General features: G+C 45.2%; 1 protein-coding gene across 1 annotated transcript; it reads right to left on the reverse strand.

Annotated features, from left to right (window-relative positions):
* Positions 1 to 11,892: 11,892 nt before the first annotated feature.
* ADIRF (adipogenesis regulatory factor) lies at positions 11,893 to 14,818 on the reverse strand. Its single transcript, XM_010020677.1, has 3 exons — positions 14,758 to 14,818; positions 12,841 to 12,903; positions 11,893 to 11,999 (listed from the first exon to the last, which is right to left on the reverse strand). Exons 1-3 carry the CDS (start codon positions 14,816 to 14,818, stop codon positions 11,893 to 11,895), a joined length of 231 nt encoding a protein of 76 aa, XP_010018979.1.
* Between the last annotated feature and the right edge of the window lie 4,782 nt (positions 14,819 to 19,600).

The raw sequence follows: 19,600 nt of genomic DNA on the forward strand, positions 1-19,600 counted from the left end.
GGGGGGAGTTTGGTGGTTGGTTTTTTACAGCCCAGACTTGCTCAGTTCTCATTCTTTCAGCTTGTGCTTGATTCAGTTCATCTGTGCCATCTGTGTTTAACAGAAGTCCCGCAAATGCAGTATAGGACTCCATTGCCATACTGTGTGCTTCATTACTCATCAATACCTTGCTGTGCTGCTGAAGTTGTACCAGTGATCGAGCTCAGGCGGTGTTAAGCAGTTAGTGGTAAGCTAAGTGCTCTACTAGCAGTAATGCATCACTGCTGTTAGCATCCATTTAAGTATCGCAGTGCTGCAGTTCAGCAGTTACGTGTCCCTTAGACACACTTGCATCTTGATCAGCACAGGAGCTAATTGCAACTTTACAGATAAGACCAGAAGTACAAGCACAGTCACAGAAGCACACAGGTACTTACCTTTGTCTTGAAATAGCTGTTGGGTGCTCAGCTTGCAAGACTTACACTCAATGACAAGACTGGAAAGACCAACTGTGAAGTCCTTGACTTCATGTTGTGCTCACTCTGAGCCATCCCTTACCTCATAAAAGTGTTTGTATTAATAGCATAGCACAGCTTTAGCTCTCTGCTTTGTGATGTAATACGGTCTTTCTAGGCCGGTGATTCTAAGTGTTTAACACGTGTAACCAAGGATTCATAAGGAATACATGCAATCCAGGTAGAGTAGAAGTATTTTCTTTATTAACAGCACATGTAGTAGAAACTTGTTTACAAAAATTTCAGTAGTGTTACATTTTTATCTTCATTGTCCAAAGCTTTTGCCCCACGAAGTTGCCTGGTTCGCTACGTTTTTAACAGCCTTTTCGCTGGTTTCAGCAACTTTGTAGACTTCATCAAGAGCTTTTAAAACAGAAAAACAAAGGTAACTGTAGCATCACTGAAATACCTTCCCCTTTGCCACCAGATGTGGGACAAGGAGCAAGGCAGGGTTGGGGGACACATCTGGGATTTCACTGACATGACATTGTTGAAATAAACAGAAACATACCTTTCTGACCAGCATCCTTAGCCTGTTCCACTGCTTGCTGCACAGTCTGGCCCACAGTGTTTACTGGAATTAGAAGAAAAAGTGTCAATTAAGCACTCTTTACCTTTCCCCTAAATTTCGTAATTATGTATTAGAAGGGTTCTCTAAATGTTTCAGGGCTAGAAGGTGAAAAATTATTCCATAAGGATGGGTATCCTGATCTAGTGGGAGAGATGCTGTTAGAACTCTGGCTGTATTCCCTGTGCTATGCATGTGTCTTAGTACATACGAAGACCATGTGTGTTACAAAGTGCATCACCTACAGTATCGGGAAACAAACACTGGTAGATCAATTTTCCTTTTACCGAGCCTTGATGCTCTGCCAAGAGCAGCCTTGGGCAGTTTGGTTGGTAAAAATTCTCTCACCTACTGCATAAAGCTTGATGCTCAGTGTCTGAAGCACGCTGTTAAGAGCAGCACATCAAAATCTAGTTATTAGTCTAATACTTTCTCTTGTAGCTAGAGAAAGTTTTATTCTATGAGAGACCAGTCTAGTTTTAAAGTAAGGGAAACATTTAATAGAGGAGACTTCTTGAGACATGAAGAAGAAGAGAAGGTATTGTCTCAAAGTGGAGGAACTGCAGCCTAGAAAATAGTGCTGGATGATCAGCCTCCGATGTCCGTGATCAGAGAAGTCTTGCTTACAAGCGTCAAATAAAAATTTAGGGCAAATGGCCTTCAGTTGAGCCTGTATTTGTTTTATTCCCTCATGGCTCCAAATACTACCTTTTAAAAAACATCGATGTGTTCTGCAGAGCAGACACTGAAGGAGGAGACTGACTGAGCAAGCCAAACTCCTCGTGGACATTGCATGAGGGAGAAGTGCTGAGGTGAGGAAGGACATTTTAGTGGACTGGGAGTGTCTAAAACTTCAAAGATCTCCAGGCTTGTACTGAAGGGCTCTTCAACAGTAGTTGTTTCATTAAGTGTCTTGTAAAAACATAGTGACCTATTTCACCTTGGACTTGTAGGACACTTTCTATTGCTCAAAAGACGTGCTAATTGTCTTCATACACCATCTTTTGCTGTAGTTTCCAAACACAAATGATGTTCACAGGGTGCAGCCAAGGAAAATGCTTCCCAGAGCAATCTTATGTCACAGCCGAGTTCATGGCTCCTTTCAGGAGCCACAGGGTAGGTGCTAATTTTAGATACTTTCAAAGCCCAGTTGTACCACTTCACACTTGGCAACAGCTCATGGGACTGAGCCTCTGAGGCACACGCGGGCACAACAGAAGTAGTTCAGAGACAAGGTAATTAATAGTTGTAGAACCACCAGTTGGACGATCTTGTTCTAGTTAAACTGGTGTAAAATCCCTCTTTATTTTCATCAAGATGGGGATTTAGAGGGTACCTCTATAATACTTCCAGAAGTTGGTAGTACTGGCAGTGGTGCAACATGAGTTTTGCATCACATGCTATGTATTTACTGCCTGTCATCAAGGTACATGCTGATGGCACAGAAGTAAGTGGCCAAAGTCAGGCCAGTGGCCAAAGTCAGGCCAGTGGCCGAGGTCTCCCGTTGTTGCTCCAGAATCCACAACCAGCTGGAAGAGCCATGCTGCAGCACAGGACTTGCTGGGAAGATGTGTGCAGGGTTCACGCAAAGGGCTTCAAACTGGTTCAGCTTCAAGTGCTTGGGACAGAAGGGGAAAGACTGCTGCTACTGCTACTTAAAAGACTTTGCCTCTTAGAGTTTGTTGACTGCTAAACAGTTCAATCAGCTGAATATAGAGATTACTACTCAGCTCCTTCAAGATGGCAAATACCCCTTCTAAAGCACCCATATCGGCCTTCCAGCATAGGAAACAGTAGATGTTTCCTTAATGTTAAAAAATGTTAGGAACATGAAAAAGCCTCCACAAAATAGGTGTTTCTAGGGCTCAAGAAAGAACTCTCCCCCTGAAAACAAAGATTGATGGTTACCCTCCAATTGCCCACATTCTGGTGTTTTTCTTTCATTGTTTCAGCATTAAAATAGTTGATTTAGGCATAAACCCAAATTCCCTGGAAAAGGGGACAGTGGGTGTGGGATTATGCGTCATTCACCTTCCTAGCAAACTGAACCAAAGGTACTTGGTAAATAAGTAGCAGTCTTTCCACTTGCTTCATTGGGCACATAACTTGCAAGTAATATTTCTACTGCATTTGAAGTCACAGACAAAATGTCTGGTTTCAAGAGTTTATCTAAATGTCACGTGAAGAAAATGAGCAGTTTCCACTGCTCGGGTTTATATTACGCACAAACATTTCAAGAATCGCACCAGTGCGGATCTCTGTGTTAAAGCTTCACTAACAAAGGCTCAGAGTGGAACATCATTTAAATTCAGGGCTGATCCACAAGCCTCTCTGCAGGACTAAACTTGATCAGGGTCCCCTGAGCCCCTGCAACTGCACTTGGGGTGAGTGGCTGCCATACCAGCAGGGCTAGAGCACTGACAGCAGAGCGGAGCTAGCTTAACTGCGTGTATTTGTGCAGCACCAAGCAGACCAAAGACCTCAGACCTTCAGGAAACTAATCCACTACACTGCGACAAAGTTTGTATTTATCATAGCTGTTCTTGTTAGGAAACAAAGTTCTGAATAAGCAGCTTCACCTCCTTTCTCAGCTTTCCACTGTTCAGAGTGGAAAAGCTGTGGGAGACTAGTAGTTAATATTGGTTCTTCATTTACTATAGTGTTAGTGGGGTTGGAGGTTACAGGACATACTGACTACACCCTTGAGGACAGAATCTATAAGATTTTGTGCCTAAGAGCCAGATTTGCTTCCAGCTGCAGGGGTGGGAGCAGGGCACACATTTAACACCTAAGGCACAGGAGGAGGGAAAGCAGCAATTTGTATTTACCTGTCACCTGTGCAGCACTTTCAGCTTGTTGCACAGCTTCCTCAGCAAGCTTCTTCCCAATCCCAAACATGGCTCAGTCCTCTCTCTGCAGCGGATGGGTTGTGAATCCCTAAATTCAGTTCTGTTACAGTGTTCAGCAAAGTGCAGTTTTTTATAGACAAAGCAGGACTCCTCCCAGTAGTTCCAGGACAAATGCAAACTGGAACAGGGGAAAAGCCATGAGCCCTTGTCAGGTGATTAATATACACGGCATAAAAGGGTAAAGAGACATTAGTGTTTATTATGTTTTCCTCCCCAGAGGGAGGGCGTGGATTAATTGGCAGAAGTTTTCCATAGCCCAGGAATGAGAGCTTGTTTTTCCATATTGAGGAGTTGGTAAATAGCATGCATGCCACAGCTGTCCCGACCAAAGGCTCTGAGCCTGTGCCGCGGGGGGAGATACACGCAGTGCACAGCCCGTCCTGAACCGGGCAGAAAAACATTGCATCGTGAAACACTCAGCTGAAGAACTGCTTAAATCAACTCTGGCATTTCAAAACCTTACATAGAAAAGTATCCAGTTTCAGATGATTCTTGCTGATATTTTTCTTCCCAGTGGGACTTCAAATTCATAGTTATAAAAAGAAATGGGAGGAGCTATCCCTGCTTTTTAAAGGATCTGATGAAGTCTTTATTGTGTTAGATGAAGCTATTAATTTTCTGGTGTGTCATAATTAATATTTTAACCCCTTGTTTCCACTGCCTGGCACAGGAAAGTGAAGAGAGGAGGTTTGTGTCCTTCTCTGTTCCCAGGGAGACCACTAACAGGACCCAGCACAGCTTTGAGGGCTGGTAGGGTGCAGTCCCCCCCAGCCTCTTCCTGCCCTTATCAGAGGCAGGCAGCACTGAGCTGCAGCACCAGGCCCACGGCAACAAAGAGCCAAGCAGCCACCTTGTTCCCTGTGTTGGAGCCAGTGGGGTGGGATGCAGCATGGGGCCAGGCCACATGCAGTGCCACGGGATGGCGGGAGGCAGGCTGCCAAGCACATTGTCCCCACGCCATCCGGGTCCTCTCACAGGAGACCTGCAGTGCCAGCCAGCCTGGAGCTGCTCTCACCCAAACAACTAGGCTTATTTTTCATCTGGTATCACCTGCTCTCTAGCAGAACCGTTTCTGCACTTTCACACTGTGAGCAGGAGCTTTCACTCTGTTGATCAAATAGTTGTTGCTAAAAAGGCATGGGGGAAACGTAACCCAAGGACAAAGTGTTTATTCATCAAATTTAATCTGTCCACAGTTACTGCCACAGCAGCTCTAGGAATGCCTCTCTTGATCCCAGGCATGCCACTCCATAAACAGCAGTTCCTCTACAGTGTCCCTTCCAGCATTACAGCAAAAGGTCCATTTTCTTCCAACCACCCCAGTTTCCTACTGGCCACAAAGTCCTCCTTTATGTCAATTAAATATGGTATGATATGGAGGGTTTTCTAGGGATGGGGAAGGGCTTTGCTGCATCATTTTATCTTCTGACAGCAGGGAAGGGATCAGATCAACTGTATCAGAAAGCAAATTCTACCAGAATACACCCACAAAAAACCACAAACCCAAATAAAACACAGAAGCAAAGTAATGATGTTGGTTCTAAATTGATGTCAAGTCAAGGGGCATTGACGAAGTTCAGAACTGACCCACAATGCAGGAAAGAGTCCCAAAATATTTCAGTAACTCAGAGCAGCATCTGAGCCATGAAAATCCAGTGCACAGCAGTCAGGCAGTAAAACACACCCATTGTTCCCTGTAACATCCTCAATCACCTATGGCTGGCCTTGCTCGCAGGAAACAGTGATTTCCTAGTCCTGCTCTGCTGCTTCTCCAGTAACTGACAGGGAGAAATGTGTGAAGACAGCAAGACTCCAAGTCAGTAATATGCTTGTGTATTTGGCAAGGTGACTGTTTACATTATCATGAGATACTAGAAATACCCCTCTTCATCCTATTTTGATCGCAAAGTGAAGGACGGGTCCTCTCCCTCATGCTCCAGTACTGCAAGTACAGCTCTTTATTTAAAAGCCACATCATCACCAGTTCAGAAGCACAAGAGCAGATCAGTACAGCATCAGCACTGTGCTTTGACTTCCCAATGAACATGAGTGTAGAAATAGAATTACTGAAACAATCCTAATTATATTACACCGACGCATTGCAGGTGCATATTAAATTGTAACATTAGAGAGAGTACGTGCCATTGCAACATTCCCTACAAACAGGTGAAGGTGAAACTTGCATCACAGGAGTAAAAAAGCACACAGCATTAAAACACACCATAGTTTTCACATATAAAGACAACCTATTTCTTTGTTACTACATATGGACTAAATCCACAGAAGACCAGTGAAGACATGCAGTTCTCCATGGGTACCAGGATTTTATCACATATTCATTCAAACTGACACTGGATTGCACTCAGTGCCATAACTGTTGCCATCCACCATCACATCTCAGTAAGTGCATTCCTAACTTCACATAAGCACAGGCAACTGCATCCTTCTGTAACAGGAGCTGCCCCTCCACGCCATTGCTGCTACTTCTCTCCTCAGCTCCCTCTGCCATGACCAACACAGTGACACATTCCAGTGAACTTCCCTTGTCAGTGGACCAGGACTAATGAGAGGGCCTCGGCCCCCGCAGGGCTCGTCTCCATGCACAGACACATTTCTCCCCGTGCCTCACTCCCCTCTGTGTGCCCAGCTATCAGCCAGCCAAAGCCCAGGGCTCCACTCAGAGCAAGCAATGCCAGGACAGCTTGCTGACAGCACCAGTTAGAGCTGCCAAGGCACAAGCACATACACTTCCTCAGCTCAGCTACCATGACCAAACACACAGGGCTCGAGTGCAGAGACAAAACCTGCATTTTTGGCCACAAGCACGAGCTGTGGGACAGTCATACCCCAGTCTGCCTGAGCACCATGACCTGCCTCAGCCTCTCCCATGGGTCGCACCCCACCACCGTGCAGATACCAGAGCACTGGGGGCAAAGCCGCAGCAACCGCATGACAACAACCACACCACCAACACGGCACGCCACCGGCACCCCTCCTCCCTCAGAGCACACAGCCGCCTCGCATGCCCCGCTCCTACCTGCCCTCCATGTCCGCAGCCAAGACCTCACTCAAAGCCCTCCCCTCCTGCAGCCACTTTATAGCCTCCCCGTTCCCTGCCTGGGCACAGCTGGGAGCCCCAGCTCAGGTGCAGGCAGGTTTGGGGAAGGCCCCCCCACCCCAGATGAGCCCTGCAGAGTTTCAAGGGAAGGGGCAATCTTTTCAATCGGTAGGAGATGAATTTAGAACACGAAAGGAAGGTTGTGTTTGTTCCACGGGCAGCAAACCCCAGTGAACCCGCTGCTGCCATGGGCTCTGGGAGCAGACAGTGCTGGCAGCTCCGAAAAGGAGCTGGACAACATCACAGACAATAGATCCATTCATAACTGGAGGCTCCAGGGAGCGGCTGAGATACACCCTCCAACATTGTTAATCCAGCAGTCGTGGTTGCTTGGAAGTCTGAGTGAAGTGGTGCAGAGAGAGGCCTGGCTTGCTGAGGCTCCCCAGGTCACCTGTCCTCTTGCTGCACTTTGCTGCTCCTGCTGCTCCTCTTTGGGAAGGAGAGAGGCTGAGTGGGCTCACCTGAGATGTTTTCAGGTCACGGATAAATGGCCTAACACAGGCGAAGCACGCAGCCTTCACAGCAGCTTCACCCCCAGCAGTAATACCAGTGGCGTATGGAGAATAGCATCCAACCCAGCAAGAGTGTATTCATTTTTTGGTTTCTTGATCTTACATTTAGGAAGTAGAGTTTCACAGACGTGCTGCCCCATCTCATGGCAAGCGGTTTCTCCACAGTATGTTCAGGAACTAACTGGCTGTTCCCGCACTCTCACACCGTGAGCCCCAGCACCACTTGTCTGTGGCTCCTTCCTGGCATCCACCAGCCTCCCATCACAGCCACCCCTGTCCCGCCTGTGTCCCGTACATGTCCCATCCGTGTCCTGCTGCTCAGCCCCAGGTCCCCAGCTGTGGCTATACCAGGAAAGCCACTGCAGCAGCCCCTCAGCCCCACCAGCCCCACAGGGGCTGCCCTAGAGGAACAAAGGGAGTCTGGGGGGGGTCTGTGACAGGCATATGGGATGTGCCACAGGGGGAAATGAGAACCTGAATAACTGCAAAGGGGGTGGTTTGGAAAAAGAAGTAAAAAGCTGGAAGGTTATTCCTAAAGGACAAAGGAGACCGTAAGTTGTAAATGCTGCCTAAGTTAGACATGGAACAAAATGGCAGCTAAAGCAGCAAGGGATGAGAGGGGAACCCTAAGGCAGGGCAAGCTGACACCGGCAGACCCTGTGCAGCTGCTCATGCTGAGGCCAGCCAAAGAGCAGTAAGAAGGGCTTTCTTTATGAAGGGCTCGGTTAGTGTTTACCACGGCATGCCTCTCTGCACAAGCAGCAGGTTAACCTGCTGTGCTCAACCGTTGTGCTCCCTGCCATCCAGCTTCTCCATGGGCTCTGCCTGCTTTCCCAGCTGTTAAAAGTAATCGCGAGGGCTAGAAATGCTCAAAGGGTGCTCACAGGTGCCCGGGCTAGTGTGGGAGCTGGAAAGAAAGAAAGAAAGAAAATAAATGTTACTGCACAGGAAGAAGGACCCATGCGTAAAAGGGATTTCTTTGCATGAAATTCTTCGTAATTTCCTATCTGAAGGCAAAAGAGAAACTATCATCCCTTGTGTGTATATGCACACATGTGTGTGGTACCACTATGATACTGGCAGTGGCTCAGGGGCTGACACGAAGCAGCAGAAGCATCTATTAAGGCAAGGCTTATGTGCAAAATGAAAATGGTTCATGCAAATCTCTTTTGAGGCTGTTGGCCCCTGTGGCATGGGGCCATAGAGCCCAACCCATTGTCTCTGTGCATAGACACGGGCTGGGCTGGAGCTGGAAACCACATGGCAACCTGGTAAAGGGCACCGGGGTAGGGGGAGGCGGTGTGGATTTACAAACAAATCACCTTTGCCACATGATGGGGAATCCATGGCCACGAAAGTTGTAGAAAGCACGGATTCTCGATAACCCTTAATCAAAACATTCACCTGAGATAAGGATTTGTGTTTTTTTGGGCAAAGCAAAAGAGTTAAAGACAGATTTTGAGCAGTCTGGCAAAATCTGTGCCCCCTTGTGCCCTGTCCTGCTGAGCTGTGAAGGTGACATAAGGTGGCTCCTTGCTTCCCGGCCACCCTGGGAAGGTCTCTGGGGCACTGGAGTGGGGCAGGAGGCAGGTGATGCTCACGCTGGGCAGCCCAGCCAGGCTGGCTCATGAATCCCCTTCGCTCGACATTTCGTGGCTCAGGAAGCTGCAGGCACACCCAGAAGTAAATTTTAGGAACTCTGAGATCTCAGGTCCTAGATAACTTCACATGTCCAGGGCCGATGGCACATGAGCTGGTACAGGCTTTAAGGATGTCTGGTTTGCTTTTACGCAACATCTGGAGCCTTCAGGTAGACATGGTCCGGGGTTGGGACACAGCTCCCTCTGCCATGCGCAAGGGAGAGAGAGCCCTAAGTATTTTAAGGCCAAAGAGCACTGTGACTAAGGCAGTGTCCTTATTTGTGGAGCAAAGCACTGAAGTTGAGCCCTAGAAATACTTGCCAGCAAGCGACTCAGGCTCACGGGTGCCGGTGGCACAGCATCCACCCTCCGGACAGAAGAGATGTGAAATACTCTGACCAGGCACCTGAAACTGGTGCTGAAGCAGCAAGGACATTCCTGCACTGGAGTTCAGGAGTCAAGAGCTGCCTCTGGGTGTTCCTTGGCCAGATGGGGAAAGGTGCTTCTCCCATCTCGACCTAGTGGATGACCTCCAGCAGTCCCTCCAGCCAGGCAGTCCAGTTCCTGCAGTGCCAGCACTGCTGCCAGCACTGGGCCAGAGCAGTGGGCAGTGACAACTCGTGTAGTTACACTTGAAGACATCGCCTGTGATCAGAATAATAAAAACTGCACACCAGGAGTCAGGGCTGTGTTCCCCATACACAAAGCAGGAGGAATAACATCAGCCATTTAAGGGGATAACAGGTTTTGCTGATGAAAACCACCACAACTGTTCAGTTGTAATACAAACTAAGAAGTGGTTTGCAGAGAAAAAGAAGTTGTGGTGAAGAGTGGTGTATGGACCACTGTCACCCACAGACACAGCACTGGTGTTTGAAATGCTGAGCCTAAAGAGCTCATCCTCTGAAGATTTCACCATCAGGGAGGTAACCATGGAAAGTACTAAATAATTAAGTACTATTGAGGGTTGCCCAGTAACTGAGAGTGCAATAGTCTAATGCTTTTTCTGTGGGCTTGTATATGGGTAAATATTTAGTCTTTTAAAGCTTTAAATAACAGTGGACATTGCATAGGGACACTCTGTGCAAAGCCCTGGACTATGTTTACTCACAGATGGTCTATTACTTACAGGGTCCTCTAAAGGTGTTTCAGTCTGTGCAGTCCTTGTGCAGGCTGCAGGAAGGGTGGTCTTTGGGTTCAGTGGTGGGTCAGTCTAGGACTGCTTTTGCAAAGATTGGCTTCAGAAAAACTCTGGTCAACCACAGCTCTTGTTCAATGGGTGCGAGGCAGTGGTATCTCAAACTGGCCTGGATTGTCCTGTTTCATTGCAGCCAGATGCTTTTGGTGATGCTTTGGTTTTCTTTTGCGAGGCCCAGATTAGACTTTTACTGAACTGAGGCTGGTAAGGCTTCAAACCAGAAGGGGAAAAAGAAAAGAAAGAAAAGAAAGGAAACATTGCCTAGCAATGACAAGCATCCAGAGGCCAAGATAAGAGCACTCACTGTGAATAAGTGGGTATTAGTGCCTTCTGTTGACAGAGCAGCACAAAGTGGGCACCCCGTCTGGCTGCAGCAGCCACTGATTGCCCAGCAAGCAGCAATCTTAAATAAATATTTCAATCTCCAAGGCACAGAGATTGACACTCGTGCCTCCTGCAGCAGCTCCATCTCTGAGCACCACTGCCCCTGTGAGTGGGCAGCTGCTGTGCAGCGTGTCCGGAGTGCCCCGAGGTACCACACAGACCCTGCAGCTCAGGCATCATCAAAGGGATGAGCCCAGCACCCCATGGGGTTGTCTCTCACATCAGCGCTACCAGTTGGTTTTAGTGGTAGTGCTGCAACGTGCATTGGGATACAGTGTCCAGTTTTTGTCACCAGGAGATTTAACAGGAGGTATGTTGTGGGTAATGGGAGTAAGAAATTTAGATGGGCAACAGACATGTAAAAGAGAGGATGAGGGGCTGGGCACCACAACTCCTGTTCACTTGCAGACACCATGGAGCTCCTTTGCCATGCGGGGCCATTTGTATCCATATGTCTGTTTCCCAAACTGCAAAACGATTCAGTAATCACCTGCCTGACAGGATGATCACTGACCTCACTGGGCTTTGAATCAATGCACAAAAGAGATTTGCAAGACATCGTGTGATCCTTCACTGAGAGCCCCAGTAAAACAGCACGAACACATAACAAGGTGATATATTTCTGGCTGGTGGATATACCACCTTTTATTTATCTTAATCTGAAAACACAGCAGATGGAAACAAACAAAAAGCTGACAAGAAACATAACCCCAGCTTAACTTCTGATTACTGGAAGGAAGCTCAGTTTCATCACACAAATGTTCTGGTGTCCTGGAGGATGAACAATTTCACTGGATTTGTAAATACACTCAGCAAATGTGGCAACAATAATTGTGCTGTTGTAAGAGAAGGGCAACAGTGTTGCTGAAGCCTTATGAGCAATGTTGAAGATTGTTAGCAGATGTGCTAAAAGATGTATTTTTCCTGTATAAAGGATAAGGAGGGCCTTCTGCCTTAAAATTCTTTTATTCAAAGAGAGAGAAATTATCCAGATACCAAACACAAAGGACTAGGGAATTGCAGACCAAAGAGATATTTTTATATGCAATACTGTTTGTTTAAATTAGCATCATTTCTCAAATCCACATTTTTTCCCAAGGCCAGATATTGCTTCTGCAGCGTGTCCAGTTGCTTTTTCTACCCCGTCTTGCGCCGCCTTGGAAGCCTTGTCAATAGCTGAAAGAGAGGGAAAAAGCTGAAAGCTGGAAAAATGCAACATAGTTTAATATTTATGATGGAAGGGGGAGGTGTAAAAATGATTAGACTATAAACATTAAGAGATATATCTGTTAAAAAGATTTTGGCAATCTTGCTGCCTCCCCACGGAATGTCAAAAAGTGCCCAAGCCTGACCTCATCACATCCATGGAGCTGGAGAGGATGTCTACTCTAAGGAGATATTGCCAATGCATTTTAGCTCTCACTAAACATTTTAGACCCCAAAGTTGCTAGCTGTCACCTTATTCTTAGGAAATCACTAAAATTAAGTGAGAATTGATCTTAGTTTTTAGTTTAATTTGCTTCCAATCCCCAGAAATGAGATGCCAACACTTTCCTGATGGCATCTTTCCAGCTGCAGGATCATTGACGTTTGACCCCAGCTGCTGCCTCAGCAGGCACTGGGGCCAGAAAAGGGCTGGACCTGGGCAGACCCCTGCCCTGTTGGCTGGGGGAGCAAGGTGAATCACAGGGTTACTTCATCCTCAAGAAATGGAGCAAAGTTTTGTCCATGCTTTTCACACATCTTTTCTAAAAAGAAAGCCATAATGTGATTGCCGTGGGTGAGACGTGGTGGCCGGGAGAGCATCGGCTGTTGTCTGCTAATAAACATATGGAGTTACTAAGCAACAGATCCTGAAATACTTTCCTATTAGATCTATACAAGGCCAAAAATCATCACTGAAACCAAGGACTTTGAGGCTAAGAATGTCCTGGGATAGAAGGGAATGAGCACTGCCTGCTACTGGCTTGTGTTGAGCTACTCCATCGCTTCTTGATTTGAACACCATTGCTCCTACCTTTCTGGCTTGCACCTGTAATCTGGTTGATGGCACCCTCAGTAGCCCGTCCCAATGTGTTTGCTGTAAGTAAAGACAAAACAAAATTCATTTCCAGCTGATCACATTTATGCTTATAAGAATTCCCTATGTCAATTGGCTTTTCCATGTGTCTGCAGAAGGTCATGCCCCTGGAAAGAGATAAGGCTGGTATGGAGCAGGCTGGGGTTGTGTGCTTTGCCTGTGGGCTCCCTGGGAACTATGTGTGTTGCCAGAGCAGCTTGCTATGAGATTAGCATTCACCTAGCACCTATGGTCAGCTGAGCAAATCAATGACAGATAAGCAGATAAAATAAAAAAAAGAGAAAGAAGCAAATATTAGCAGTGAGTTGGAATTATGACATTTAGCTGCAAGTTGCTTGTTTTACACTACACTTGCTTTTATTGATTTTTCTAGCTTATTCTGCTTGGCCATTTAACATGCATCTTCTTTGCAGGCCATTTGGGGGTAGTGCTTTTCCCAAAATGGAAGCAAACCAATTAAACAGAGCAGGACAGGAAAAGGAAGATTTCACAAACAAGATATAAATGGAAGAAAAAGAGAAGCAGAAGCTAGAAACATAAGAGATCAACTTCAGAATATAAAGCATTTAAAAAGTGAGATGCTGTGTAATTGTAAGATGTTTGATAATTTATAAGAGAGCGATAGCCATCTATTTATCACTTTTGCCCCCTTTAGTGACCCTTCAATGGCATGAACATATTCAGGATGCAGTAAGGACTACTTTATTTTGTGAACGGTGTACTTCATATTTCTGGGTCTACTACACATTTGTTCCCAGGTATATGGAAACTTACTGTAATTCTGAAGAAATCAGTGAGGTTACTCACGTATTTCAACTATACAACAAAGTGTGTGCAGGATCAAAATCTAGGACCATATCTGATACAAATTATACCCTGCTAGGAATGAACTGCACACAAAACACTCTCAGGAATATACTATAAAATGCTTGAATAAGCCATGCACATATTTCAATTTTTCATTTATGGTAAAAGCTATTATACTTTGCATTGAAAAGCTGGCTTCCAATAACAATAATAATACAGTGCCTGGCCCTACAACATGGGCATAGCTGTGACAGAAATATGTGCACAGTGTATTTTTATACCCTACAAAGTCTAGTGATCACTGCTGGAGAAGAATACAACAGAATGAATCTTGCACTGCTTTTTACAAACAGTCCATTACAGTCAATATAGTTATTATCAGAAGGCATTGATAGTCAGGCCAAGTAGCAAACATTAATCAAAGGTTGATTCCAACTTCAAGTATAGATATATTCTTCACAGGTATTGCAACAGGCTTCCCAGGGAAGTGGTGGAATCATCATCTTTGGAAATGTTCAAGAACCATATAGATGAGGCCCTCAGTGACATGGTTTAGTGGTGGTCTTGGCAGTCCTGGGGTAGTGGTTGGACTTGGTGGTCTTAAAGGTCTTTTCCAACCTAGCTGGTTCTATGATTCTTGAAAGGAGAGCAGTTCAAAAACCACTGCAGAGTGTGAGAAAAGATCGCCCTGAGCAATATAAGTGCTAAATATAAAAGGCTATTACTACGAAACAAGGCTTCACTTCTCTCAAAACACTGAATTTAAAGAAGTCTTTGGATAGTGATAAAGGTTGGTCAATGCTCAGCAGCTGCTGAGGGAGCTGTGGGTGAATGGAGGCAGCTGCCCATGCCGAGCTGAGAGCTATGGCCAGCCTGGGGCCTTCTCCAGGCAGCGGCCAAAGCTTGGTCTCAGGAATCAAAGGGAAGCTGTGTCCTGCTAGCACTGATGTAGTGGAACTTCAGATTGTGTTTTCTGTAAGCGAAAGCAGCAGCTAAGCCCCTCCCCCCATCCCCCTCAAATATATAGTGATATTTAATCTTTCTTACCAGCATCTTTAGCTGCACCTTCAGCCTGTTCCTTCAGTCCCTGGAAGTTTTTACCCGACATCGTGGCTTCTGACACCTGTTAACACTCCTGTGCTTCAGTAAAATGATGTGCCTGGTAACGTATAGAACACTGTGACGGGTGTCCTGATGTGTCCTGCCTTTATATGTGTGCCAGGAGACCTGCTGATGCTTTTTGGGGTGACTAGTACAATGGGTGGGGTTTGAATATGAGGAATGAGAGCTGAAAATACACACAGAAAAGCCGTTTATTTACCCTCCCCAAAGAGAGGGTGCGCCCAGGTAGAGATTTCTGCTTCACTGCACTGTCTTTGTTTATAAGTTTTTTTTATTTTTTAAATCAAACCCACAAAAAAAAACTTGTTCCACCATCATAGGCAGACCAAAAACATTGAGCTGGGCTTTAGAAAGAGTGCTGGAAAACTACTGGAGAAGAATTTCCTGGGCACGGCCAACTTTCATCGCCGCCGGGCGGGTTTCTTTCTCTTTCCTACATCCCCTGTAAGCTGAACCTCCTGGGAACAGAAACCAACCCAAACTTCTTTCAGTTTCTAGCAGTTTTGATCACAGTCCTCTTTTGCCAAGTGGGATACTGTCAGATGGTGAGAGTTGATGTTTATACATATTTTTGTAAGAAACTTCTAATCTGGTCATTTTTCCAGCTGCCTGCTCAGGGTGGATTGCAAAAGCCCATCAGCACTGAAGGCCTTGCCTGGGTTAGGCAGTGCCAGTGCTAGCAGTTCTCAGAGGAAGAGAAAAAAAGAAGCCAAGTTAATGTGGCTTTGTAGTATGGATTTTTTTAGCATAGAAATAATGTTTAAAATCATTTCCTTACCTAGCACCACTACCTTAATAACAGTTTCTGGCTTTAACCTCTGGCATTTCACAGGTTTCCACTAGCGTTTGGAATTTATGCTTTCTGCCACCAATCCCCAGTACAAAGAAACTTTGTACAAAGAAACTATTGGCAGAGTCGGGGGCCAAGGGCTCACCAGTTTTGTGGGGCTTGGGCTCCTCATTGCCATTTTCCAGCGTACAAAGCACCTCGGTTCAGACGGTCACACTCATACCCATATTCATCTTCCTGAGAAAAGCTTTGTGTTGAGAAATAGGCACAAGAACAAGATGCCACGGATAAACTAGGGTGGGAAGTGACAGTTCTCATAAGTTTAGTACTTCATTAGTACCCAAGTGAGGAAGAGTTGCAGAAAACAAGGTTAAATGCATTCCTCCACCGCTCCTATTCAGCCTGTCATTTCAGAGAGCTCTTTTCAACTTTTGGACCACTGGCAGCGCTCATTTATTATTTCAAACAGCAAATTTCCCCCTAAGACAGGTCAATTAGCATTTGATTATATATTCACATCAGGTATCTTTTTCTCTTCCTTGCTGATTTCTGTTTTGGAATGTTTTTCTCACTTGGATTTGCAAAAGCTCAGATATTAGACACCCACTATTGTGGGACTATGGCATTTTTTGGACAAAACCACTACACAGACCTAATTACGTTTCTTGCCCAAACCTGAGAGCCTAGCAACAATAAAGCCATAACAAACGGGTGGATTTCAGCCGTTCTCAGCCCCCTTAGCCAGATCACTGCCACCTTGATTAACTTTGTGCAGAGCAGTAATAAAAGATAGGAAGAAGCTCTCCAGCACCCACCAGGCAGCTTGTCATGGCTCCAGAGAGGACATGCCCAGGCTCCAGCACCAAGTACCTTCCAGCTGCCCTCCCAGCTCCTTTCTACTGCTGGATTTCCAGCTCAAGGGCCCCAGTGATGCTAGCCGTAGTAGTCTGCCCAAATGCGAGAAACAGTGTTTGGGAGAACACTAAAAACAGATGCACACCTACACCGAGCATTAAACATGCACCACATTATAGAAGTATTTTAGACTCCTAAGTGGTTGAGATACTGTTCTCTAATTCTGCTCTGACACCTACCTGGATTTCCCCAGCTTCAACTATTATTCTTCCAAGTGGAAATCTTTGTTGGGCCCTTTGGACTCAATATGGGTGTCTGATATGTGCCACTGCTTGCTTTGCCTCCTGCTCAAAACACTAAGCAGTACAAATTTGTGAGTAAAACCTATTGACAGCATGGCAGCATGACTCCTCATCTAATGTAATCTTATCCTTAGCATTAATAGCATTATCTTGATTCCAAGGAAAAAAAAAACAAACTAAACAAAGCAAGCAAATTACACTTGCCCAGCAAACTGATATGCTGTGATCATTATAATTCAGCCCAGAGTAGAGGTAAAATGGACCTTTGCTATAGCATGTATTTATCCCATATAAATAACAAATAATCTGTGCATCAGGTGGCTCACAGGGTTACAAAACCGTATCAGAAAATTAATGGAATGTATTGCATCTTAGAGCACTCTGATATAAAAAGGATGATTGACCTGAGCAAAAGTGAGGATTTGAATTTCAGCTGCTCAGAAATTTGCAGCAATTTTTCTCTGAGTTTTCATTTTGTTGTTATGAATATTGAAACTATTAATGTAGATCAGATCTTTTCCTGGATTTTGTGAAAAATGTTTCTTAAAAGAATTTAACCTTGTCTCGGCCTCTGAAGAAAATAGTGTCATGACAGAAACTTCTGAAAGCTTTTCTTGATGTAGGCTGTTTAAAGTAGTAGAAGTAAAATAGTAACTTTTTTCTGATCATAGATCAATGAACTAAGTGAATAAGGCTTTAAATCCATTCCTGTCCTGGTCCAAGCTATATGTCATCTGACTAGCATTTTACTGCATCTATCTCCTGACACTAGGTGTGTGTGATGGGCTTCTGTCTCTTACGAGTGTCATGGGAAGTGTTTGAGCTCATGATGAGCTGGACATAGGCCTTTCCTGTGACTTCAGTGGGAGTACAACACACTTGTGGCTGCCCTGGGAAATGAGTGGTTATGTTTTCAAGAAAGTCAGCTCTCAAATGTACGGTCTTCTGAAATGCTGTGTCTCTGTTATCCTGAAAATCTGGGTGAAAAAACAAGGTTTTTCAAGAACTGTTCCTCCTTGTGCATCCCAGTCTTTGCTTTGACTGTTTTGCATGTTTTTAAATTCTCAGTCACCACTATGAGAGAGGATCTAACCATCACTTGATAGATCTGGCCAGCAAGTATTGTGGGATTGTTCATTTTGGCACTGTCAGTTCTCAAGCGTGTCATCTCATGACATGAAAAGACAGGGGTAGGGTGGGATATTATGGAGTATTTTGAAAGCTAAATGCCAAAACACTACAGCTGGTTTGCTTTTTGTCTCTTGACATCTCCACAGTAATGACCAAAATATCCAGCCTATAAGTACCTCTATGGTTTCTAATCCTGCTCCTCCCATGCATTACCTCTTTCCAAATGGACTTCCTGGTCTTTGATTGCATCATTCACAGTGCCTCAAGGTCAAATCAAACCACCTACGGGCGGAAGTTAGTTTGAACTTTTGCTCCATTCAGCTCTCTCTATCTGCTGAGGCTGCAGGCAGAAATCCCAGTTAATGCCAGCTGGGGTAGGTACCAGGGTGTGCAGGCAGAACCACATGCTGAGGTGCCCCTGGAGTTTCAGGTTATTCTTAAACTTACTCCACCTGGTAGTGCCAGAGCCCATCACTGGCACTGCTTGGCCAGAACTGAGATGCGAAGAAACGTCACAACCCCAGCAGCACTGTCTGCTCACCTCTGACAGGCACCTTGTCTCACAAGCACCCTTCTCCCATGTCCCATTCCTCTCTATACACTGCACCTTCTCAGTCTGTTGCCTGTGATGAGCAGTTAGTTGTGTTTGGGAGAACAAGCCCCCCAAAACAATTCCCTAAGTGCTGGGAGGGCTCCACAACCCATAGCTCTAGAGCTAGTTGGCAACTCCAAACATGTGGCCCAAATAGCTGTGAGTTAAATCTAAGGTGCTACAGGGAAATTAGAAATGGTCTGGTTTTCTTTCACACCTCTTCCATGGCTTCTGTGAGCACCCTCTCATATGTCAGTAACACAAACCCTTCTGTTTTTATTACTTGATTAAGGTGAGAAGTAATTGATCAGAGCGAGAGCTCATGTTTTACACATGAAAATTTGCACAAACAAGGTTAATTAAATGGAACGTGTTGAAATTTAACTGGGCTTTGTCCAATCATAACTTTACCAGGGTTGGGGTTTATAGATAGGTATGGTTTCCTTCAGCAAGGTAAATGCAATGTTGTGTCAGGGCTGAAAAGTTTTACATGGATCATTCCTGAAGTTATGGAAGTGTGCAGGGTTCAACATCCACAGCTGCTAAAAGAGCCTGATATTAGTGTGGAAAGGAAGTGATATTTACATCAAGAAATATAATTCTTTTAAGAAACAGAATTGTTTGCTCATAAAAATATATAATTATCGTAGGTCATATGTTAGTCATTTAAAAGATCAAACTAAGGTTGTTCTAATTAAGCTAAATTAGCCTCTCAGTTCAAGTATTGAAATAGTTCTAGGAGAAAAGCAGGTCTAACTCATTCTCCCTTTACACAGGTGTTAACATTCTACAGAAATCGTCAGCTCTGCTTCAAAGCATGAGGTCAAAATAAGGCCAGTGTATTCGTATTTCTTTACCTTCTGGTTTCTGAACCTTGAGGCAATGTCTAGGTGAAGTGTCCAGTTTCTACCATCTTCTGGAGCACCAAAGGCTAAAATCATGTTGAAATACCGGGATTCTTGTGGAGCCTCATGACATCCTGCAGCTTCAATATTAGGAAAGAAAAAAAATAAATTGCCTGGTCTTTAAATCAGAAGGGATATAAAGACGAGAAAAGCTTGACTACTCCTCAAGATCTGGCACAGGGCTAGGGACAGA

The sequence above is a fragment of the Nestor notabilis genome, unplaced genomic scaffold (genome assembly GCF_000696875.1).
Source record: "Nestor notabilis isolate BGI_N333 unplaced genomic scaffold, ASM69687v1 scaffold28228, whole genome shotgun sequence".
NCBI classification, from domain to species: domain Eukaryota; kingdom Metazoa; phylum Chordata; class Aves; order Psittaciformes; family Psittacidae; genus Nestor; species Nestor notabilis.

Coding starts and splice junctions, on each gene's coding strand:
- ADIRF (XM_010020677.1), bottom strand. CDS start 14,818: ATGTCGGGTAAAAACTTCCAGGGACTGAAGGAACAGGCTGAAGGTGCA. Junction 12,904..14,757: donor AGGTGCAGCTAAAGATGCTG/GTAAGAAAGATT, acceptor CTTTACTTACAG/CAAACACATTGGGACGGGCT. Junction 12,000..12,840: donor TACAGGTGCAAGCCAGAAAG/GTAGGAGCAATG, acceptor CCTCTCTTTCAG/CTATTGACAAGGCTTCCAAG.